At 34.2% G+C, this 27,134-nt stretch overlaps 1 protein-coding gene across 3 annotated transcripts in view; it reads right to left on the bottom strand.

The window, feature by feature from the left end:
• The window catches only part of PPFIA2 (PPFI scaffold protein A2), a 466,644-nt gene that overhangs the window by 148,230 nt on the left and 291,280 nt on the right, over nt 1-27,134 (bottom strand). For all 3 annotated transcript variants that reach the window (XM_014796194.2, XM_087449132.1, XM_087449134.1), the window contains one exon: nt 21,680-21,754. In XM_014796194.2, the coding sequence (XP_014651680.1) occupies nt 21,680-21,754 (75 nt within the window). The remainder of the gene's footprint in view (nt 1-21,679; nt 21,755-27,134) is intronic.

The following is a 27,134-nucleotide window of genomic DNA, read 5'->3' as shown; positions in this document are numbered from 1 at the left end:
TTATGGAATGTTGAATGACAGCAGACTACATGAATGGAAAAGATCCACAGGGAGTTGGAAAAATTGGATGGAAAATATCTGAGTATTTATACATGGAGAAGAAAATGAGTCATCCACATAGACTACATGAACTTGAAGTCTTTCCTGACATTCATATTACATGATTCAAGATTACATGATTACATGATTCATATTACATGATTCTTCCATGCACTGGACTGGGGTATGGAAGAGTTCACTGGGGAAACAAAGACAGAAAAGAACAAGAAGTACTGACATAGCCTTGTAGGATATTCACAGGTCTCCTGTGAGGAGGCAGACAGAGAAGAAGGCACAGGCAACTATAAAGGAGGATGGGAATAGGATCACGAAGGGCAGCTTAAAAGCCAACAAGAGATACTATGTAAACATAAATAGGCAATTTCATTGTGTCTTACAATATTAAAAAATGTTTATAAGTATATTGCAGCATAGACAATATGATTCAGGTGCATTGAAGTACATGCCGTGCTTATATGTTCCAGATTTAGAGTAGATTGACATTAGATGGAAAAATGGAATTCCAAGGGTATCTAGGAATTCATTTCTGCCAACGGAATTTTTAAAGTGGAAAAAGAAAAGCAATGTAAGTTAATTTAATTTTCATTTGGTTTTTCTCTTCTTCATCTTTTTGAAAAATATTAATGTGGAGGACATTTCTGAAGCAATTTACATGTATTTTCTCATTTAATCCTCCTAATAACTTTATAAATTGGATATTATTTTTTTTATCTTACAAATGAGGAAACTAGCATAGAAGAAATAAGTAATATATTTGAGGTGATACAGAAAAACATACAACAGAGACCAGTTTCCAATACAGGTCTGATACCTTCAAAACTTACTTTTTTTTAAGCATTATGCTATAACACCTTTTGAAAATCAATGAAATGATCCACTGAATACACAATCCAAATATTTACCTAGTTCAGGACTACAGTTCTGCAGTCTGATAACACGGGAATTTACCTGCCTTGATTTGGCAAAACAATTTAGACTCAGTTAGAAGACGTCTTCAATTATTCCTAGGAATAAAAATCATGCTGTTTACATTATTTATCATTTTTATTTATAACTCTTATGTGGGACAGGCATTTCAATTTACCTTGAAAATTTCCTAACTACTTTTCAAAATAAATAATGTCTACCCCTCATGCTACCTCTAGGGATCTTCATTCTGATATTTTTAAATTCATATTTGCCTTTACCTATTTAACAACAACTTCTAGTCAATGCCCATATCTAATTAACAAAGATTCTTTTCATCTATTTTTACCCCAAACTCAATTAACAATTCCAAGAGTGAGAAGTCTCACTACACCAACACATAATTTGCTTCTACACAGACACTTATTTTAATTTAGCTGAATTCCATGCTTAGATTACACTGAAGTTGCAACATGAAAAAAACAAAAAAAAGCAACTAGAACAGCAGGGATTTACAATTTACACTTAGCAACTCTCCAGCCACATTAGTTTGGACTGTGCTGTTATATATTAATTAGGAAACCATAAAGATTGAGACACTTATTCAAACAGAATTAAGGACCCTAAGCCAATCGTTATTTCACTTTCCACCTCTGGTTTTTGAACATAAGATTGATAAGCATCACTGAAGCATATTAAAACCAGTGTAAATCAACTTCACGTAGCCTAATGCAGTCTGATCAGCTCACATTAACATTCATTTTCAATGTTTTTCAGTGAGCATGGATAGCCTCTGAAAATTTATGAAACTGAACTGATCCAACGAATGATCAAATTGTCTTGAGATGACAATCAGAGGTTTGCATTGTGAGAATTTGCCTCTCGTCAAGTTAAAAAAAATAGTTATTTAATCAATGGTTTAATGAACAAATCCATTTATCCTAATGAATGACCAAATAGCTTGGAGGTAGGAAGCGTGGGTTCACTTTGTGGTTGTTTAGAATTTTTACCACTGCACTATCTCTATTCAGTCAACAAACACTTATTAGATGAATGAGAACACACCGTAGACCTTTATTTTTAACCTCTTTCACTTTGGCTGACCAGCCTTTCTGAATTCCATTTGATGAACTGACTGGGTGCTAAAATTTAAATGCATATCACCAGTAAGTTTCTGGTGACCCTTTGATGGAAAATACAATACATGAATTTTGGCTATTTTCAAATTTTCATCTGAACCGATTTTGCTTATACTAAAAACATAAGGATACCTTGTATGACCATAAAATCCAAGCTTACTCAGTCTTTAATGGTGAAAAAAATCCACTTAAAAACAATACTTAAGATTTTTAAACACCATTCTTAAAACAATAACTGGCATGCAAAACTGTTATTTTTAGTGTTAAACTTAAGGCGATGGTTGCAATAGCAGTAAAATTTCAAATGTTGCTTAGCTAGATTTGTTGTTGCAGGAGATGCTTATGACATTCGTTTTCAACATTAACTTTAATTTTCAACAATAGCAATTTCAACAATAGCTATATTTTTAACATAGTTATTGACATGTAATTCCCATAGAAATTGCAACTCTCTAGTAAATTATCTCTATTCTGTTCATCTCATTGGAATTACAGTTTTCGATACTCAGTACTCTTTATTTTCATTTATTTCCGCTACTCAACTAGATCCCTAATATTCAAAATGATAACAAAATCAAATACTCTCATTTTCGTTAGAAGTATATAAATGGCTGTAGAAAATACAAAACAACTTAAATGGGACAGAAGAATTAGTGGACATTGTTAAGGCACAAGGACTGCTGTTGTGGTAGGTTAGAGGCTGAGTGACATAAGATGGAAGAAAGTAATAAAAATGACCAAGAAGCTGTTAATGAGGCAAAATACAAGAATTAACCCGGAGAACAAAAGCAAAGGAAGTCCTGAACAGTTTCCCAAGAGTTTCAGGAGTAAGAAAATACTTTCTGAACAAATTATATTTACCATTGCAAGAAAACCAGCCTCAATTTAAAATATAAACAAGCAGATAAATAAATGAGGAGGAGTAGAAAATATTTACTGAGGTAGACAAAGGACACTAAGATGTGTGAGAGCAAGTGTAAGACAGCTGCAACAACTCAGTGTGGAGTGCGGAGAACGCTGGAAGTAATTCAGCTGAAAGTTTTCAATTTCATGAAAAAAACACACTACGATCTCCATCACCCAGGAAGATGCTATTGCTAATAACTTCTCCCCTCCCTGGAGAAGACAGCAGAATCCTATTTAAAAAATAAACGAGGTGTCTGCTAAATTAATTAAACACGGAGGCCATTAGACTGAGGCGGCTCTAATGTACGGCGACCTACAGAAGCAAACCAAATCTAAGCCTGTAAATGCCTCAAGGTTGAGAAATACGCTAGGGACAACCGACAACAACCAACCAAACAGGCTTTAAGCTACAGCCAGTCAAACAATTTCCTTTCTTTGCTTCTGCAATTTCTCTATATAAGTCCTTCCCCCGGCTCCTGTCCGGGAGGGCTCCTAATCACTTTGGGTTCTGTGTTGCAGGATTGAAATAGATTTTTCCTCACATAAACTCCTAAAATGTTTACTATGCCTCAGTTTATCTTTTAACGTGTCTCAGAATGAAAAAAGCAGACAGGACTTAATAACAGTATTGATTATCACAAAGTACTTCTTGGCATGGAATGGAGGCTTCCTTCATGATACTCCCCACAATCCCTCCCACCAGGCCTCTTATCTCTCAAGTCAGAAGTATCAAAATATGCTAATTTGACTTGGCCTTCAGCTAAGGGCAGAAGGACAACTGACTGCACTAATTATCCCTGCCCTTCCAAATAAAAAAAATAGAAAAGCAAAAATGAGATACCGAGTTACACTGAGAACAGTCACAGCAAAGTAAACATCCAGTGGATCTACACGCATGGTGAGCTGACAGAGCAGCAAGTGTGCTCTGTGAATAAGTCTCTGTCTTCAAAAGTCTCGATAAATGTTTATTTCTTATGAAATATGTTGACACGAATAAAAGTTTCTACTTTAGTTACTTTATTTATACTAAGAAGTATTAAAATGCTTTGATCAAATATTATTATTGAATTAATAAAGATGAATCTACATAATATTAATCACGTCTCTCTCATCTGTTTATTCAAGTGTGGCTCACCTGCTGTCGGAGATTTTTGGATGTTTTAGAAAGAAACGTGTTTTAATAAGCCAAACATGCTATATTTCCATCAACAAATATTTGAATCTTTTAAAAATGTCACGTTAAAATTAACCTCTCTGCAGGCTGGCCCAGTGGTGCAGTGGTTAGGTTCTCATGTTTCTCTCTGGCGGCCCGGAGTTTGCGGGTTTGGGTCCTGGGCGCCGACCTGTGCACTGCTCATCAAGCTATGCTGTGGCAATGTCCCACGTATAAAATGGAGGAAGAGGGGCACAGATGTCAGCTCAGGGCCAATCTTTCTCAGCAAAAAGAGGAAGATTGGCAACAGATGTTAGCTCAGGGCTACTCTTCCTCACCAAAAAACAAACAAATAAAATATTAACCTCTCTGATAGGAGTACTAACCAGGTCTGGACCCTGCTTTGCTTCTGAGATCAGACAAGAGGTTTGGTGTATTCAGGGGGTTGGGGGAAGGGAGGACTGAAGAGTTGTTGTTCAACGAGTATAAAGTTTCAGTTATGCCAGATGAATACGTTCTAGAGATCTTCTATACAACATAGTGCCTGGAGTTAACAATAGGGTATTCTGCACTTTAAAACGTGTGCTAAGGGGTGTTGAAATAACTTTCTAGGCCTAAGATGGAGCCGCCCCTGCCTGGGCAGCCAGGTCAGCAAACGGGAACTTAGATAACTTTCGTGTCCTTGTGAAAGCTCCGCTTGACCAGAACCACAGTACCTCCAGTCAGCCAGGCCCCCAAAGCCCAGCCAGCCCTGAGCCTTTTCACACCAAGATTGACTATATGGCTCTAGCTAATCAGATATTTTCTGTTTTTCTCTTCCTTGTTCTTTATTCTTTATCCTATAAAAGCTTCTTGCCTTCTGTCTCATTTCATAGTTCTCAGATAGGAGACTTCCCTTCATGAAGTGTTAAATAAAGACTTTCCCTTCATGAAACCTAAATTGTTTTCTTTAATCATTTTTTAAGAGAGTATAGATCTCATATTAAGTGTTCTTATGACAAAGAAATAAAAACGAAAAGAACACAGCACATTTTTGGAGGTGATATGCTTAGTACCTTAATTCTGCGGTGATGGTGTCATGAGGGTATGCATATGTCCAAACTCGTCAAAATGTATACATTAAAATAGGTGCATTTTTTGTATATCAATTATACCTCAATAGCACTTAAAAATAGAAATGGCAAACAAGTATATGAAAACATAAATTTCTTTGAAGATGGACTGTATTCCCCTCTCAGCCCCATGAAATTTGACCTCCTCAGCCAGGCGTGGCTAACACTGTAAGTACACACTTGAGTTTTCTGTGTTTTTTTTTTTTTTCCAATCACTGCCGAAGTGACAAAATTATAGGCTGTGTCCTGGAACAATTCTTTTTAGCTCTGTCATGCTGAGGGAAAGAGTCTTAAAGGAAAGAAAAGCATTTCAAAATGCTTCAAAAGTATTTGAGAAAAGGAAAAAGGCAGAAACAATATCCATTAGTCATTCTTGCATATAAAAAAGCAAGCCAGGGCAATATAAACGATTTATTCATTTAGTTCCTTCCTTAGAAATAACAAAAGAAGCATACTAAAACCCATCATTCTGAACAATTCCTTTTAAAGCAATCCACTTGCTTGCGTTCTAATGGTAATAATCATGTGCTATATTCATTTGCAAGTATTTCAATTTTATTTTAGTGTGATTTTTAAATGTGTACATATTACAAAATGTCAGTATGGGAAGGGACCAGAACTTATGTGGTCTTTATATTCTTATTTTTATGGGTGAAGAAAATGCAGTTTACAGAGAATGAATGATAAACCTCTTCCTGTCCCCAACAAATTGCCACCTAGTCAGTCCCACTGTGGGACACACACTCCACCTCCTGGATCTCAGTCAATCATCTTTGAAACAAGGATAGTATCATGGCAAAAAAGACAACAGTCACGTCATCACCATCAATAACAATAATATCAACTGAAAGATACTGTGTGCCAAGCACATTTTAAGATCTTAACGTATATTAACTCATTCAAACTCACAACTACCTTATAAGTTCTATTATTAGAGTTGAGCTAATTGAGGCAAAGAGGATAAGGAAACTACCTATAGTCACAGAGCTAGCAAATGCAGAACCACTTAGGGAGAAGGTAAATTCCCTGGGAGGGAATTACAGTTCCTGTTGGCAGTGTGTTTGCTCCTTTCCTTTCTTGTCCTCAGACTTCTTTTCTCGGCCAGGGCAGAAAATATCCACAGCACCCAATTAAATATTCTATATAGAATGAAGGTTTTATATCCACTGCTTTCCCCCCTATGTGCCCACACTAATTTCTACCTACTCCTTACTCTCCACTTTTCACAGAGTATTTCATATTCTTTTGCTCTTTCTTATTTCTATTATGATACTTATCTCACTGCTTTGTAATCTCCAGTTTAAGAGTTTTGCAACCTCGGGCCCTCCAGGACCAGTTCAACTGACCTCTTCTTATCAACAGAGTAATTAAGAAATTGTCTTTCAGGAGATTTGCAAAGTCATGTAGCCAGAGCATGCACAGAAGAAGAAATCTTGACCTGAAATGACAGAGGAACCAAAGATTCTCCTCCCCATGGAACCAAAGGACTGGGACACGACCAGAACTTAAAAAGTGTGCCTCTTATCAAGCAACAGGTCCATCATTTGGGAAGATCTGGTGTTAAAATTCCTTCACCACCTGTTATAAATGTTTAGAATCTTACCATTAATGCTTGAAGCCCACCAATCAAAACCTGTCCAGCCAATGTTTCCACGTGCCAGCCTATTCTCCGTAACCTCTTAAATATTGCCTGGAATCCTGAATTGGGGAGACAGATCTGAAGGCACAGGCCCCCTGTCTCCCTGCAGATCGATCCTATGGAATAAAGCTGATTTCTTTTCCCAACAGCTAATGCTGTAATTAATTGGCTTTTTTATGCACATCAGACAGGAGAACCCCAATTTTGTGCGGCAACAGATCTATGTTCTACATTTGTGTTATATTTAGGTCAAGTTTCTTATTGGCAGTTCAAAATCACTTGCATCAAAATCACCTATGATGCTTCTTAAAAATGCAGACTCCATTTTAATGAATCTGGATTTTAATATACTTCCAGGTGACCACTATACACCCTTCAGTGGGGACTAATGCACTTGAAGTCCTCAAGTGCAGAGGGTGTTTCCTTGTCTTTTGCTGTAGTGCGGGCAGAGGCAGCAGCCTAGCCTGTGCAGAGTGAGCCTCTGGGACATGACGCAAGTGACCATCGAGGGAAGAGGAGCCACTCCAGCCTGCAGCCTGGCTATTTTTGTCAGGCCTGCAAGCTAAAAATGGTTTAAACATTTCTGAATCTTTGAAAAAAAAATCTAAAGAAAAATAATACTTTGTGATACATAGACACTATAAGAAATTTATTTTCCAGTGTCCCTAAATACATTTTTATTGGAAAACAGCCAACTCCATTTGTTTATATAATTGTCCATGATGGCTTTCACTCTACAGTGGTGGAGTAGGAGTGACAGAGACCATCTGGCCACAGAGCCTGAAATATTTACCAGCTGGACCTTTACAGAAAAGTTTGCTGATCCCCAGTATAGTGGCTCACGTTCACCTCTTTTTTAAAAAAACTGTTCAAATGAACCCAGTGAAAGTCGGAGCTATAACTGTATTTCCTGACTTTTAGACTTATGCTCTTTATTCACTTTCACACATTGTTTCTAATGTCATTTAAATCAGTAGAAACAGGATAAATGATCCCTGAAAATGCAATTACTTGATGGAGTGAATGTACTTTTTCATATATTCTTTGCTATAGTCATGTCTAAATCAGAATGTTTTAGATGACATGATGACATTGACTAATAATATTACAAAAGAACGAACTGATTGAACGCAGAAAAAAATTTAAAAATATGTGCACATTCTATTTGCAATACTCTCTATCCATAGCTCTGTGTAATTTGTTTCATAGAATTTATCACTACCTAAAATTATTTTCAAATTTATGTTTCAATATATGCTCTTTGAGGGCAGGGGTTACTTTTGAGTTGGTTACTGGTATGTCTTCCAGTAACTGGTCTTCCTTGGGTCTACCAAGGCCCAAAACAGTGCTTGGTACCTGTCCAGTAGAGAATATGGAGTACTGATTAAGGGCATGAACATAAGTAGAATTCTGATTCTACCACTTGCTGACAATGTGAACTTAAGTTATTTACCTTCTCTGTGCTTCTATTTCCTTTTCTGTAAATGATGATGTTTGTAATACAAGTCTCAAAGGTTACTAATGTGAAGATAAAATGAGTTAAAATGTAGACAACACTTAGAAGAGGGCCTTTCATGTTGTAGGTACTCTATAAGTATTAGTTATTATTATTGTTGTTTTAATAAATGTTGAATGAATGTTGTTTCTGCTAAATATAAAGTCTTAAATTATTAGCCTTGCATATGTTTTTGATTAATCATTTTTCATGGTCTTCAATTTTTGTTATTTTGATACTGTTACTTCTCATTTCTATTTAATTTACTGCTGGTATGGGAATGCTACTGATATTTGTACATATATTTTTATATGATATTATTAAATTCACTATTGAATTCCAAGCATTCTTTATATTCCATATGTTCTAGATGCTAGTTGTTGCACATTAAGATCCATTCTCCCACTCTTTAGCAATAGAATTCCTGCATATGGCCCCTCAAATAGAGATTGCACTTGTTGGTCTCTTTTACAGCTTAGAGTGACTGTGACACCAAGTTTTATTCAAAGTGATGTAAGCAAAAATCATTTTTGCTACTTTCTTATCATGCTCGTAAAAATTATTCTCATATGTTTCTTGATCCTCTTCCGGATCTTGCTGGCTAGAAGTGGTGACAACTGTGGCAGGCACTTTAATCCAAAGATAGAAGTCATTGTGAATGTGTGTATTGAGCCAATAAAAAGTGTGATAAACTCTATCAGTAAGAAAGAATAAAAGCAAATTTATGTAAAGGAATTTTATGATTTAGAATCAGCTATATATTTTTTTTATTTGGTGAGGAAGATTAGCCCTCAGCTAACATTTGTTGCCAAACTTCCTCTTTTTGTTGAGGGCTAACATCTGTGCCCATCTTCCTCCATTTTATATGTGGGACACCTGCCACAGCATGGCTTGATAAGCAGTGCATAGGTCTGCGCCCAGGATCAGAACCTGCGAACCCCAGTGCCCTAAAGTGGAGTGCATGAACTTAACCACTACACCACTGGGCCGGCCCCCAGAACCAGCTATATATTTTAGAAGTTCTATATTGAGTTGGTGTACAGATAAAACGAGTTACTTTGGTTGTTACAGGAAGTATGTGTAAGATTATGCCCTCTTCTTGTGATGAGAGTAATTCTGATACAAATGGAATGAGCTTCCTTAAATTTCAAGGGGGCATGGACATCAGTGGTAAATTCAATAACCATTAGGATTTCTGCCATCGTGCTCAGAAGTGTGCAAAGATAGTTGAACATCTTGGTTTGAGCACCAAACCAAGTTTGGACTGGGATCTTTGCTATGAGGTGGTCACGATGGACACAGGGAGATTAATATTCTTCCGCAAATACCTAGTAAGGCAAGGTGACTCAGGGTTGGACGTCAGCTCAGTCGTGCATAAAACATAAATCAGAGTCCATATTAATTTAGTTACCTGTTTTATCTGTCTGTCAATATAATGAAGCCATGAACCTTGAAATAATCCACAGAAATATAACAAATATGAAGATATGATGACGAATTTAAATAACTGGCAGAAGGTAAACTATTGATTTAGAAACACAGATTTCATATATAAAGAAATTTTGTTATTAAGAGAAAGGGCAGCCTAGTGGCTACAGTTGTTTTTTTTTTTTTGAGAATAATTTTACCAATATACTTCAGTATGAAATCTTAGAAAAATATTACAAAATCTTCTTAAATATGGCACTACAAGCACAAAAGATTCACAAAGCATAAAATGAGAGTAATTTTGAGCAGTGAGTGACAAACTGAGGTATTAAGGAGCAATAAAAATAACAATATCTTGGATGTATACTCAGATACTATGAGTCAGAGATTAGTGTGGATTTTGTCATTTATTAATAATCAGGTTTACTCAATTCACTTTTTTTTTAGCATACTCTAGACTTTATTTTTATTGAGATAGCATTGATCTATAACATCATGTAAATTTCAGGTGCACGTCATTATATTTCAATTTCTGTTGATGGATGGTAATTAGACTTTGGGTGGTGAACATGCTCTAGTGGCTACTGGTCAACACTCAAATTTGGAGTCAAATATCCTGGCTTTGGATTCCTGCTCACTAGTGATAACATGCAAAACAATTTACTAGTTCCTCTAGGACTCAGTTTCCTCTTTTGCAAAATGCTGGTAGTAATAGTTACACTTTTCTCATAGGCTAATTGTGATGATTAACTGAAAAATGTATGCGTATGTTTGGGGGTATGTGTAGTGCTTAGTATAGTGCCAGGCACACAATAATCTGCCCCCAGATTGTAGGTGCTATTATTTTTACCCACTGCTTAAATAAGTGAATTGCAAAGCCATTTATAAAATGCATGTAGTGCTACTGAATCATCCGATGAACAAATAAGGTATTTGTTTATCCAATAAAAGGAGATGTAGTCCTGGGTATAAACTAAAGTACTGTTGCTTTGTTTATCATCAAGTTTAAATTGTCAACAGAAAAGAGTTTTCACCTACTCAACTAATAACTAGCTGATATTGGCCTTTTCAGCCTAATAATAACAATACAACTTTAGTACAAGTTTACAAAGTGCTTCCTTATATATTATCTCATCCAAACATCATGACTTCTTTGAGAGATAGGCCAGTCTAAAATTTATTAGTGTTCCATCTCACAGATGAGAAAATTGAGGTGAAGAGAGGTTAAATAAATTGCCTGGGGTTACAGAATTAGTAAATGATAGATATAGGACTCAAATCAGAATCTTTTGACTTCAAATAAAATATTCCCTTTTTTTTTAACTTCCTACCTTGTCTGTCACAAAATTTCAGTATTCCACTTAATTTTTTAAAAGATAAGTAATCTTTCTCAAATTGTTCACTTAAAATTAATAAGAATACACTAGTAAGCACACGGGTAAAATAACATGCGTCAATCTATAATGCTTACGATCAAGGTGCTAATATTAAGCATGATCTTGTTATTAATAGAAAAAGAAAAAAAGCAGTTCATAATCTCCATGTGCAAAGATAAAACAACCATTTCTTCTATTACAAGAAAAACAAATTCTGTGCTTTCATCAAAGAAAAGATTCTAACCAAAACAGGAAAGAGTGTCTGAAAAGATTTGCAGTCTTCAAATGAGATATATACAAAAAAGACAACTTGAACTATATTTTTCACGATTGCTTCACACAGGTCTCAGAAATAGTAAAAGTAGCAGAAGCAGCAAACAGCAATTTCTTCATCTCTCTTTTCATTGTTGGGTTTTAACATACTTTGTCATAAGACATCTTCATCTCCTTTTATTTGGGAAAGATTCTTTGTATTGGAACAGTGCAATTATCAACAGAAAGAAGATGTTTTCATTGATGATGATAACTTGGGTAACTGACAGTTTCTACACTTTTCCTTACAATGCAGTATCATCATACAGGATAATCTGGAGATATAATAAGAAATTGTAGGCCTTCGTGATTAGCTGCCAGTTTGACAATGAGGAAACTTTGAGTTTACCAATATAAAGCAAAAGAGGACATTGTTCAACTATCATTAAACTCTTCCACGAAATAAAATCAATTAAGAACTATACAATTTTCTAACCAAAAATGATAAAATTCCAACATGAAGACTAGGTTCCCAATAAGTGATTCTATTGGAAACTCACAACAGTTTGCAGGTAAGCTGAAAACATCACATCAGAGAGCTTTACATTGTCTTCAAGGGATCCAAGATTGGAATTGCTAGGATGTCATTACCTTATGCAAACACACCTGTCATTAAACAAATACTATTTTCTGGTAAGTTTAGTCATGGTGACTTGCTTCAAATGCTACCAAAACAAAAAACCTGTATTTGACTTTCTATTAGAATGTTAATTCTAAGTTGGTCAGGGAATTCACTAACGATGAAAATAGTTTCATACATTTACTAATGATGAAAATAAGCTAATTAGCTGAATAGGATACATGGTATACATAAACATGCAAGAAATTGGAAAGTTGTTGTTTTATAAAGGTAGTGATAGATATAAAAAATTAAATCTGCTTTTGTCTCATAAAACTGGGAAGGAAATAGAATTAAAAGAACCAAAAAATGAGTAATTGACAAAGGGTCTACCAAGATAAATAATTATCAATTTTAGGATGCAGAAATAATTTAACTCAAGAACTTTTTGCAGTGGTCTCTTTTTGTACATCTGGAGCTTTCCACTCACAGAAATGGCAGTTTTAATTTGAAGAGAAAAATGACTTGGTCATTTCATTAATTCTGCAAATAAGTGATGCTGTAACTTCAGATACGTACTGCTATTAGTTCCCCCACAGCAAATTCCTTTAATCAGTACTACTCAACAACTCTCCCACTTTCCACCTGCTTTTCTGGATCATCTTCAGCCGTTAGATTTCTTTCATACTATTTAAATATAGTGAGTTGCTCGTGACTTCAGAAGCTTCCTGGCTATTAGCCCTGTCACGTTTTAGAGAAACATTCCACCTATGGATTTATTTGATGTGGCCAAAATGATCTGAGACAACTTTAACTTCATATTTGTATCTCTTTCTTTCAAATTGTGACGACTAACATAACCTCAGATTTAAATAAGGAACTACATGGTAGGATCCATGTTGTTTCAGCTGGTAAGTGCTGTAGAAACTGGCTTGATTTAATTTGCTGGGGTAACTTAATGAGAACCCCCTCCGAGTCTACCATCCCACACTAAAATTTCCTTGCTTAGTCTTATTGGCTCCTTGCTATATTCTACATTGTCTAGTTCTCAATCTCCTTAAGCTCACAAAAAGTAACTATTACCCCACCTCCCTTATCAGATGACCCCTGTTTCCTTGAGAAGAATCTTTCTGATAAAATTCCTACCTCTTTCCTCTCCAAATAAAAATCTTCATTCATCTCAACATTACACATTCCGTTCTCCTACTACTTGCGATTGACCTTGAAACCATGCTAATCCTCTACTGTGTTACTCGTCAATAATCCCTTCTCCTCTGTTTCTTCCTTCTTTCTTTCTGTTGGCTGTAACCATTTTCAATGGGCTGTCTCTCAATATTGCCTACTTATTCAGCTCCCCTCTCCTTTGTTGCCAAATTTCTCAAGAGTATTACTCACCATCTCCCATTTTTAAACTTCGAATTGACTCATAAATTCTTTTCATTACAGCTATTCCCCTTCCATTATAGTTTATTGAAACTGTCTTGCAAACATTTCCAGTGACTTTCTAATTCTAAATCTAATCACCTCATATTAGACATAATCTTACACGCCTTCGTGAAACATTTGACACTGTTGATCACCTCCAATCCTTACACTTAAACCTCTCTCTTTCTCTCTGTATCTATCTCTATCTCTATTTTGCTTCAATACTCTTGACTCATTCGAGTCTCACATCTCTGATTGCTCCTTTTCAGGCTCTTATTTGCTTTTTAGGGTAGGTTCTAACTTTGCCTGTATCTATTCAATATTTTCCAAGTGTCCAATAACTTCCATGAATTCAACAGAGTACTGGTTCTTAACCCAGCTCAAAAGACTGTTGTGATGATTAAAGAGCATAATGCATTTAAAGCAATGGCCACGGTCCGTGGTGTTACAAACCTGTAAAATGTGTTTGCTGCCTCACTCGTCTCACTATCTTGATCCAATATTCTTCTGAATATGAATGATAATAATTGATTTGCCTATGAAAGTTCTTTAATTTTTCCTTAGGAAATTAGACTTCAGGGATAAGGCTGGATATAGATGAGATAAAATGAAATGCTAATTTCCTTAAGAAAATTCTAATTTAAAGTTGGTAAATTCAGTGGTTGGAATAAACAAACATAGAAAGAAAGCAATATGCAAAATATATTTCAGCCCACAACTAAACATGCCAGTTCTTTTTTGTAATGCAATCACGTAGAAAAGCTTTTAAAATAAGCACACCTGTGTATTCAATGAAAATTAGTCTGTCAATTGAATTTTTACTGTAGTTTCTGAATGATCCATTTTGTCTGGTTTAATTAAATAATTAAAAAGGTATATGGGCGTCTGCTAAAGGAGAACACGTTGTTAAGGTGTAATCTATTTATTCTGCTCTGCACTTCCCTTATTGTACATTTTTTTGTGGTTTTCCAATTTTAAGCAGTAACAAAAATACACTGCAAGAAATAAAGACTTGTATTTTCTGTGTCTAAATAATCAGGACTTGCTTTTTTAGGACAATGGCCTGGAAAACGTATTCAACATTAACAATACAATCTGCCTCTGTGGGTCTATTCAAGGATACATAAAATGACAGCAAATTTTCATCGTGTATATATATTTATTTACAATGTTGTTTTGATTCTTTCCTTTATATTTTCCATTACTAAAAGAATATAAGAAACGCCAGATTGGGTAGTACCTCTGTTCAACACAGTTCAATATTTTCTGATACTAGCCCCTTGTTTCGTTCAAGATATCGTAGTGATTTTTACAAATCTGAACTATAAATATGGTGCCGTTGATTATCACATACATTTTTTACCTTTAACTTTTGGAGGTACCAGTGATTTGCTAAAACAAAAATCTGATCATATCTCATCTCTCCTTAAAATTTCTTTGTTGGCTTACTGTCGTCTACAGTGATGTAGGCTACAGGACGTCCTGGGCTACAGGACGAAGCCCAGGCTCTAGCCATCCCTAACTCAGATTCGCCTATCTTTGCAGCTTTGACCAGCTCCATATCTACTCCCGCCTGCTTCCATTTTCTTCTCCCAAATCCATTTGATAAATTCTTTGTAGTCACCCTTCAATTTCTAGGTATATATTTTTTTCCTCTAGGAAGATTTTTAAATATTTTTTCCAGCTTTATTGAGATAAAATTGACAAATAACATTGTGTAAGTTTAAGGTATACAATGTGAACATTTGATATATGTACATATTGTGAAATGATTACCACAATAAGATTAGCTAACACATCCATTAACTCACATAACTACCGTTTTTTTTGAGTGTGGTGAAAACACTTGAGATCTACTCTCTTAGCAAATTTCAAGTGTACAGTACAGTATTGTTAACTATAGTTACCATGTTGTACATTACATCCCCTAATCCTATTCATTTTATAAGTGAAAGTTTGTATTCTTTGACCATCATCTTCCCATTTCCCCTGGTCCCCCAGCCCCTGGCAACCACTTATCTACACCGTTTCTATGAGCTTCACGTTTTTAGATTCTATATAAAAATGAGATCCTACATTATTTGTCTTTCTGTGGCTGACTTATTTCATTTACTTAATGCCCTTAAGTGCATTCATGTTGCTGCATATGGCAGGATTTCTCTAGGAAGATTTTTGTATACTGTCTGCTTTTCCTCATTCATGCCCATACAATTAATGACTGTCTTTTGTAATACTACTAATCCTTGTACTTACTTTCATTTTCACTTTAGTCATATTGTATTATTTACTTTTTCATTGTGGTAAAATGTACATAAGATTTACCATTTTAACTGTTTTTAAGTGTAAAGTTCAGTGGCAATAACTACGTTCACATTGTTATGCAACCATCACCACCATTCATCTTCAGAATTTTTTTCATCTTCTCAAACTGAAACTCCATACCCATTAAATAATAACTCCCCATTACAATTACTTTTTACCATATCTATCTCCCATAATAGTCTTGAGAGAAGAACTATTGCTTTATTAATATCTGAGTTTTAGTAAAATATTTATACCCAATACTTAACACAATGCCTGGCAAACAGAAGATGCCCAATAAATGTTTGTTGAATTGATATGTCATGTTCAAAAGCACATATCCGATCATTATGTCAGTCAGCCATATCAGATTGTGCCAACTTTCCAGCTCTACTCCACCCTATCCCCACACTTTACAAAAAGGAAAGAAAATTCACTTTCAGTGGTTTTCACTTTACCAAAAAAAAACAAAAAAAAACCCATGAAAACCAAACAAACAAAAAACCCAAAACCAAAACAAAACTATACCTTCAGTACTTTCTCATTTCACAAAGTATGAATTCCAAATTTTGAACAAGGCATCCAGAGTCCTCTAGAATCTGAGTCCTGTCAACCAATCCACCCTCCACTACTACATCTTTTCACACCCTGATTCTTACCAACACAACCTCATCCGCTCTTCTTGAAACAGGCTAAGAATACTGTCTGCTCAGCCTAAAATGCTGTCCCACAGTTTTGAAGCCAAATCATAGTGTTCTTTCAAGAGTGAAGCCTTCTCTGATCCTTTGGTTCAGAATAAATATCCTTCTCTTCTCTGCCCTTCTGCACTTTGTTTGGGCCTCTATTTTGCATTTGTTTAGTTTTGCACTAAATTACATCTTACTTATAGTTTGTATGTCTGTCTCCATCACTAGAGAGGAAAATTACAAGAAAACTTGCCCAATGTTTCATTTATCATTTTTTCTGCTCCTTTCTGTCAGAGACTCCTAGAATTTTCTGCACATCGTAGTTGGTCAATAATTATATTCTGAAAGAACAGATATCTTGATCATTTAATGCAAATGATCAGTGTATTGCTGTTTATTGATTATACCTAAGGTTGTTCAAACTATCTATTAAGGGACTAGCCAAGGAATAATGTGAACACACTGGTTAGAATGAACTCTATACAATGCGATTTGACAAATACATATTGATCACAAGGCTCATGTCACTGTACTGAGTGAAATAACACAAGTGAGCAAGATGTGGTCCACTCTCTCAGGGACCTAATAACCTAGGCTTAGAGAGGTATATAATTAATTCAGTCATAATAAACTCTGAAGCAATGAGCTTTAGCAATTTAAACTAAGGAGCAATGACGATTGGCAAGAAATCATAAAAGATTTCATTAAAAAGTGATGTCTGAACTTGAATTTAAATGGGAAAGTATGATTTCAATGGGTAAATTGGGGTTGTAAGGCATTCCAAGAGAGACATTAGCATAAGTAAGATTAAGAGTCAGGAAAAATGTTGGTTGCTTTCAAAAACAATGAATATCCTAATTTAACAAGACCTTAGAATGACTCAGTTAGGGCAGTAGGGGTAGTGGGAATTAAAGGTGGATTTTTAGGTGAAGGCCCTTGAAGACGTTCTCGAAGGTATATTACAGGTCTAGAAATATATATCATTATGTTATTAACTTATATAAATATATATCATATTATTATGTTATTAATATATTAATATGGTGCATATTACATAGAAATATATATTACATAAGAGAAAATATTATGAAACATAATCAATATGATTGGAACTTTGCTTAGCAGGTTTAACGTTGAAGAATTATATAGCAGGAAGGGATAGGAGACAAGAACAGATAAAAACCTATTGTAATATATCCCTGGTGAGATTTAATGAAGATCTGAACAATGGTGGTTCCAACATATAGGGAAAAAGATGAGAGTAAATGAATGTGGGGTAGATTGTGGATACAATTAAATGTATGGATTGGAACCACCTAAATGCAGAGAGTTAAGACAAATTCAAAGATAACCACGTTTTCAAGTAGGAGAGAGTAGTGGTACACTAGGAGAAATAACCTCTCTGGGCTCATCTGTAAAATAATAGCAGTACCTGACTTCCAGTATTATTCTGCTGATAGACATACATTTAGCACAGTGCCTAGAGATTTAAAGCACTCAGTAAATATTACCTATTGTTAAGTGATCAACAGAATAATCTAGAATGGATAATGATCTGACTCTAAAATATCTTTATTATTTTATTTGTTTATAAGTACAATGAAAATGTATTAAAAATTCAAACACTATAGAAATATATAGTACATATACTTGCAAAAACCAGAGACAACTAATAATACCAGTTTGGTATTTATGTCTAAGACTTTTTTCTAGTCCCATAATAATGTATTATTATTACTTGTATTTGTACAAAATTGGGATCATTCTATGCAACGTCTTCCTTTTCATATAGTAGAATGTTTTGGAGCTTTTTCCAGAACAGAACATACAGTTATCTTATATTCTTTTTAACAAGACTACTTATTTCATTGCATTAACGTGCCATAGAGAATCTAGGGAAACACTTGGAAAAACTAGGTGGAGATCCAGGCCCACTAGCACATATGGTGCCTTTGTGTAAATTAGAAAAATTACCCTCTGTAGGTGGTTACAGTCTCTCTGGTGCACATCTTGATTAGCAAACTCTGAGCCGGATTTTAATGCTCTCGTCCCCCTCCCGCTGGACAACTGTGGCAGAGAGCAATCTACACAACCATTAGCAAAGTCCTGTGGAGATGCCAAAGCAATGCTGAAAATATTTTTTGTGGAGCTCAGAAAAGAGCATGACTTTTGAGCTACAGATTTTGGTTTCTTTTCCACAGAAGTAATGGTCGAAGCCTTGGATGGATGAGAAATGAATGAGGCCTCCACGGGGGAGATTACATAAAGAAAAGATATTAAAGGGTGATAACTCCAAAACCATCTGTGAGAACGGAACGAGGGGAGAGAGAAAGAGAGAGAGACAGAGACAGAGACAGAAAGAAAATAATGCTATATAGATGATGGAATAAACTCTATTAAAATAATACAATGATAGAATAAACTCTACTGTATCATCCTTTCAGACTCCACTTATGCATACATATCAAGGTATTACTTGTAGTCTGAATCACTGCTCTCTGATCATTCCTTTCTGAATATAGGAAGCGAAATAATTTTTACAAATGTTTGGATGAATTCCTTGCTATCTGAACTGTCATTATCACCACAAGAAACTCAGGAATCAAACTGATTCTAATAATGTGGTATTCTCAGTCTCCATGCTTGCTATATGAACTTATGAAACAAACAGATTTGAATACTTGTAAATACATTTTAATTTTAATTTGAAATCTGAAGCATCACATGAAATTTTCCCCAACCCTTGCTCATTTAGGCATATGCAGGACTTTTGTTCTAATACATCATTGTTTTTGTCTATGTTATGTATCTTTGTTTGGCTCTTAAGAATGTGCTCTTAGTTTTCTTTTCTTCTCTAAATATTTGTTCTTTATTTTCTAAAATATTTTATTCAATTATTTCTTCTAATATCCATACTTTATCTTTCTAAGGCTGCCAGTAGTATATATTTTTCTAAACTTATTTTGTCAGGTTTCTATATGTATCTTGTTATCATAAATACATGATGACTTACTTTAAAGAGATTTCTTGTAACTATTGCTGTTACTACAAAGAATCAAGAATTCAAAGTGCAGATGTCCTCTGATTTTCTTTTTTACTGTTCATTTTTAAATATAAATTTCATAATGAAGTAAAAGTTGACTTTTCCTAGATACTCTCTTTAAAAGCATGACTTATTATTCATAAACAATTTATTATTAGAAAACAAAAGTAACTTTTATTTTTTTATTTTTTTGCTAGATCTGTGACTTCCTAAATAGGGATTCAGGTTAAGCCACATGGACATTAATTATAATCAACAACAAAATATATTGAAGTTAACAATAACACACAATTACTTTCCTCTTACTTATCTGTGACTTAAAACAAAAAGCATTCAGAAAGGCTGTAGTAGTTGGAAAGTAATGTCAGTGATTTAAAATTTATTTAATCTATGTACAAGCAATCAAATGTACTATACCACCTACAAGAGACTACAAGAATATTTGAGGGCTAAAATTATATTAAAGACAACAGTCAAAAATCTTTCCTCCACTTTTATTCTCTCAAGTGTTGTTCTCCTCTTTTATATATAATTGAACTATTCAGTTGTCATTTCTGGAGCAAAATTTCAGAGCCTTGCTTGAACTTAAGGAACACTTTTATTTCAGCGTAAATACTTTGGTCCAGTCGTCTCACCACTCCTTTGTTTAAGACAAATGGAAACTTTATCACTGACATATTAAGCAAGACTTTTATATTAGTAGTCGCCAAACCTATTGTTTGTTTACCCTTATCAATAAAATATTTTGAGGGATGTACCCAAAATAAAAATATGCTTAAACATACATGAAAATCACAATTAACAATGATAAAATGCAAAATTAATAAACACAATACTTTCTTCCTGAACATTCCAGGAATGAGTACACTCACTTTATAGATAATTTACCTATTCTCTCTCATAAATGGACTGAGTTCTTCCCATCATTACCCATTATCTCAGAGGTTCTTTTCTTAGATGTACTAATTTCCTATTTTCTTTTTTTTTAAACTTTCCATTTGCTAAGCTGATCTGGTCACCAAAAAGCTTCCTCTATTTTTTTAAACTGTGGTGCTACCATTTACGCTTTTAGCACTGCTAGCATTTAATTCACATGGAACTCATTCTTCCTGTAATTAAAAGGCCATTATGTATAAAGTTTAAATTGTTAAATCTAGAACAAACAAAAACATATATAAGCTCGTTTAATTGGCCTAGTTTATTTTAAAGAACAAGGGAGTTTGTACGGGACAAGATTTTTAGCATGGTTTGAAAATGTGTATTTGTTCCTGTGTATAATGTGAGTGTAAATATTATTTTGTTAAGAATCCCTTGATAAAACTTGAAATTAATGATATTAGTTTCCCACTTCTTTAATTATTTAAAAGTAGAAAGACTTTGCTAAATTGTTTTAGTATGTCCACTACTAGTAATACCAATATTTACATTACTGGAATAAACTTCTGGGAAAAAAGGTAACCTTGTAAATAAATGTCAGAGAGAGAGAGATGGGGCTAATCTCCGAGATGGGCCCCATCTGAGAGATGGGCCATTTTAGTGGCCTATATAGATTTAATTTGTTATATATATATATCTGGTCTAATGACCCAAGTTCATTTGTGCAGTAATAACAAAAAGAAGTAAAATCTTCTAAACAAAAAACAACTCTTTAAATCTCAGAGATAATCATAAAATACTTTCTTAGAGTCATGAATGAGAGCAAAAGAAGTGGATTCAACGATGCCACTAAACATGGGCACAATGCTTTTAGAAAACAGGAATAATAAAGACTTCTAAGGGGTTAACTTCATTTGTAACATTTCCTAAGTTTAACAGATATTTGACATGTTTTCCAATTTTGTAGCTGTGTTTTACTTCTTGAAAGGACTGGCATCTGACTGCAGTCTCGCTAAATCCCATCTCGCGAGTTGACATGCTGCTAGCTCTTGATGATTCTCCTTTGGTCTCCTAGTGACAGACATGAATCACCAGAAATCAGAAAACATAACTCTGGCAACTAGTTTCAACAGGCCTTGTTCAGTGGCATATACAGAATGTAGTTTATTTTTTGTGACAGTTTTAATAAAAGTGATGTGAAAGACAAGGGATATAATGTTAACGATATTGCACCTCGAAAGAGGAGAAAGTTTGGTATGTTACCTCCTGATTAGCAGCAGCTAGTTCTTCTTCCAGTGCAGAGACTCTTTCTAAAGAAACCCTCAGTCGCTCCCTTACCTAGAAGAAAAACCAAAATATGTGCAGTAATGTACATCCCATACATATTAAACTGTGCTGAATCTATTAACATTATTAGAGACAGTCACATTTGCCAAATTATTAAAATATTTGTAGCCCTAAGTGCTCATGAACACTATGAATACATTGTCACCTCATGGTATCAGTGTATCAAGGGATTTCCTTGTAAGCAAGTTGTTCTAGTGTTTCAATGATAGAATTTCCAGCGGGGTTGGAGATTGACCCATCTTGTTCTGAATTCTGCTTCACAGTAAATGGAGGCAAAGTTCAAAAGTATATTATGAATTCATCTGAAAAACAGTCACTGATTAAGCATGAGATGTAGGCAAAAAACTTTCTCTCTACCTCTTTAAAATAAGTGAGTCTTCATTTGGCATTTACTATCTAACTTCGAAAATGATTTGTCTAAAAGCAAAGGGTTCTTAGAACTTGAAAAATGTTGTCCATTGCTCATATGTTTTGTGTTAGCTAGAGGTCTACATTTTTATTGAGGGATTGGAAAGTATTTAATTACTCTGGGAATTCCTAACTGGCTTCCAGATACTGAAGGTTAAGCCATTATATATTGTAGAACCAAAGACTCTGCACGTTTAGTTAGAAAATAATTATGATTTACAAATGTTTCAGACATAAATGAAACTCAAAGAAGTGTTTCTTTACTTCTTGCTTTCTTAAAACTTCTAAATTTATTTCGGTTATTATATGTTCAGATCTATAAACATGCTCTATATTACATTTATCAAAAAGATAAATATTTTTTATCACGTAAAAAATACTACATTTATAAAAAAATTCAGAGAAAGAAATTTGACTGAATTAAACTGAATGATTCCAACATCTTGATTTTCCGTAGGAAAAAATCAACAAAATTTATAGCTTCAACTTAAGATGCAATTCATGGTGAGTTTTTGATTATTTATGAATTAACATAGATTTTTTCCATGGGAATGTTACAGTACTTGTGCAGTGAATATGTATTTTAATATATAATTATATTTTTAAAAACTTTAATTTTATTAACTTATTGATGTATTTTAACAAATGGTATTTTTCTTTTTTTAGTGAGATTTATCTTGGAATATAGATTAAATATATAAAATATATAAAAATATACATAATTTTAAAGTTGGAGTTATAACATTATTTTCTAATTAGCGAACAAACAAAAAACCACTAATGTCCTATTAATCCAGAATCTTATTAGGAATTTTTAAAAATCTCAATTATATTTTCATGTTATATAATGATAGCTGATATATATCTGGGTGACTGGGTACACCTAACTCCTGAAATACGTTGAATAAGAAAGAATAAATACTAAGTGGAGTTTAACATCAATTATATTTAGTTATGCTCAAATTCTGTGATAATTAGTAATACATACTTAAATAGACATTTGATGTCAAAGACAATTACACAGGGTCTTTCATGATATTCAGGTGTGCCAGATGAACTGCCAGGTACCAGCACTGTTAGACAAATATCCAATTGTTCATGAAAAATGCATAAAGCTAATTTTGATTAATAACTGAACCAGAGTTACTTGGAAGAAAACCTTTGATGATTTGACTTGGGGAATACTTTTTTATGAACAGCTTGGATAGATGCAAAAGAAGCAAATATTCGGAAGGCATGAAAATGAGGAGGATTGCTGATATGTGGAATGCAGATATCAACAAAGATTTTAGTAAGTGTGCTTGATATTTAACAGGGATGAATGTAAAGTTTTATGCCCGCTTCCTAAAATACCAAGTATAAAATATGGCTGTTCTGAAAAAGGTCTAGGAATCCTGGTTGATGAGAACAACAATAGGAAACCGTCCAAATATAAGTTCATGGTCTCACTATACAGAACATTGATCAGATCACATTTAGAGCGCTATGAAGAGGTTAAGATACCATATTTTAAAAGACATACTGATACATTACAACGCTTCTACAAGAGTCGTTCAAGTCATAAAGGAATGGCTGAAACCAGGCTATACTGTATGTTAAAATATCTTCCTGACCTTCTTTGCTAAACTTAAAATCATAGAAATTGTTCCAAACTGTTTTCTATTTACCATAAGTTAAGCATTTATATTCTCATTACATTGAGCCTTCAAGGAGTAAAAATCATCAAGCTTATCAAACAATATGAAAATAGAATCACCCTTCAATAAATTTAGAATAGCATTTACAATTTGAGATTATATTACCCACAAAGTAATGAATATAAACCTGTCTTTACAAGAAAATAAAAATAATTTCTAAATATATTTTGAATTAATGTTATAAATGTAAAATTTGGTGCTTTTATGATATGAATGCTTTATTTATATGAGAATGCATTATTCTCTTTGTATTTAATTCATTTTTCACTAATCTTTGTTCAAGTTAGTAAAAAGAAAAAGGGTAGGATCCAAAAGAGTAACCTTCCTACAGTATAAAGAATCCTAACATTTTACCTTGTCTGCAGCTGGCACTCCAGTGATAGGAAAAAATAGTATTTCTGACAGCCTTTTAGCTTTTTGCTCTGCTCTGAGCATAGCACCAGCAGAATGCCATAATTACTTTCATTTTTCTTATTGGATTTGATGTTCTTGTGAAGTTATCTAGACATGATTGATACGCAATGAAAAAATTATAGTTTTACTTTTTTTCCTAAACGTAAATACACAATTGGTAGCCTTTGCTCTGTACTTAACTTTTTCTGACTTGTAACTATTTAACCACATTCAATTAATTTATTGTCTGCATAGTCTTTAAGATACATTGACTGCTTATTTATAGAGCTATAGTGTTAACTCCCCAAATATATTTATGTACATCTAGAAATTATTTCTAATTTCATCTGTTACATCTATTTTCTTCATAATGGTATGAAAAATAATTAAAGAGAAGTTTTTTCCCCAAAAGATGTTTCAAGGCCACAGAAATTTTATCCCTGAGGATTTAAAATAGAATAAGTCCCTAAAAATGACAAATGGGTTTCAGGATGAAGAGGGATGAAGCATACATTCCAAATTGAAATTAAGATACAACAGGGTTTCATTTGGAATTATCATTCCTATAACAGAAAACATTGTGAGGAAATCTCCTTAGACCAGAAGTTTGGGCCCTATGATATTAGATCATGGAAATGTGGATGTGGAGTGCACATCTATTTACTATGTTTTTTGGTTATATTTCCTGTGCATATCCAATATATATTTTTTAAAAAATAGTAAATGATATCTGAGTGTTGCAAAACACATGTATATTTCATTTCCTCCAGCTACCGAATTGGTAAACATATTGGAGAATGATGTCAAAATTACTGTTGGTCTTAGCTAATTGTAAAAATTCTACCCTACAACTCCATGGATGTATAAAAAAGGACATCGATAATGAAGACTGTCAGTCATTGTAACTGTCCACAGCAATGCTCAATCTTTCATGCTTTATTTAGCTCTTCATGTGTAACCTTACCCTCTATAGTAAAGTTGGTAGTTTTTTGTCCTCAAGACATGGTTAATTGCATCTTCTTTTGATCTTCTAGGTATATTATAAAGTAATACTTATATCACTTAAATTAGAATATTGTAATTACTTGTTTATAGGTCTGTCTCCCCACCCCACCCTATCCCCATGAGAAGCTGAGAGCTATTCTTAGTTAGGGAAATTGTCTACGAAGGCACTTAGGCACATATTAATCTCTCAATAACTAAATGAAATGCTATTTAAAACAAGCACGTGGATCAACAGTGACACCAACATCTTTGCTTAGTTTGAAAGTTTTGTCAAATGCTGAAATTTATTCATGTTAATAGTAATATTTGTTAACATTCACTGAGCATTTGCCATATGCTAAGCACTGGCTAAGAGCTTTATGTGTCAGATCATATTTAATCCTTGTGATAACTCTGTGAGGTAGGTACTATTATTCTCCTCGTCCCAAAGAAGAGGAAACAGATGCTTAGAGAAGTTAAGTCACTTGTTCAGGTCTGTCCAACTCCAGAGCCCAAGCTTATAATGTTTTTCCCTTAGGCTGTTCAGCATTACTTAGTTGCTAATCAGTTCAGCTGCCCCTGAACTCACCAATGTCCAGGGCACATCTGGTGAGTTAATAAATACTATTGTAGCTCCTAGGGCCATAGTTGAAAATGCTTCATTTAGTTATGCTAAGCTCACTGAACTTCTACATAGTAAATTATTTCTAGATTCTAAGTTGTACAACAACCATTTTCTTCTTAAACGTACTCACAGCCATCAGGTTATTTGTCTTAAATACTGTTTAATGCCTTCTATTTATTCTTTCATAAAAGCACCCCTCACTAAGTGATGTGGGAGTGTTTATAGGGAATATCTAAAATCACACATTCTCGGATACCTTCATTCAAGTCATTCAAAACTGTTAAATTTTCTCGGAACAGGCCATGTTTTTCTTATAGCATGGGTTATTTTACATATTGGTCCTGTTGCTTAGGGTATCTTCATTTCTCTGCTTATAAAACTCTTACACAGGGGCCGGCTGGTGGTGCAGTGGTTAAGTGCGCGCCTTCTGCTTCAGCCGCCTGGGGTTCGCAGGTTCGGATCCTGGGCGTGCACTGACGTACCACTTGTCAAGCCATGCTGTGGTGGCATCCCATATAAAGTAGAGGAAGATGGGCGTGGATGTTAGCCCAGGGCCAGTCTTCCTCAGCAAAAAGAGGACTGGCAAGATTAGTCACAACTTTCTCTGTGACTCCGTATTGCATTGTACACATCTTTTCCTAGCATTACCTATTATTGGCACGTGAATTTCCAACACTAACTATGAACCCCTCAGTTGTAGGAAGAATGTCTTATCTATAATTATGCGCCAAATATCTGTCAAGGAGTTTGACGCATAATAGATATTTCATAAATATAAAGTCTTGCAAATTCTTGACAATGTACTTTTGTAGTAAGAAAGGGAATATAATATGCAACTAAACATTAAACATATTAAATGATTATTTGATATTAGTTGATATTTTATTTATCAGAGATCTTTACATAATGTCCATTTCTGTTTTATTCAAAATTATTCATAAACTAGTTGTCTCTCATGGCTAAAATAAAAAGTAAGACACAATTTCTTTTTAATAATCTAGAGGATAGAATTATAGTTATCTTTATGCACACACTCCACATAATCCCCTGCTCTAAGAACATCTGAAAAACCAATGATAAAAATATACATGTATATAAATATTAAGTAAAGCATAAGTGTCTCCACGCTCAAAGCCTAGATATAACTGGTTAATAATCCCTGGTTTGAATTAATGCTCACAACTTCTCAGATACTTTACAGTGAAGTGCCCCAATTCCCACTCTACAAAATCCTAAGGCTTTATTAATTTTAAAAAGTTCATTC

This window comes from Ceratotherium simum, chromosome 25, assembly GCF_057802395.1.
Source record: "Ceratotherium simum simum isolate JZ-2026a chromosome 25, ASM5780239v1, whole genome shotgun sequence".
Taxonomy (NCBI): Eukaryota; Metazoa; Chordata; class Mammalia; order Perissodactyla; family Rhinocerotidae; genus Ceratotherium; species Ceratotherium simum.
The sequence above is the reverse complement of the archived record's forward strand: the minus strand, read 5'-3'. Positions and strand labels throughout refer to the sequence as shown.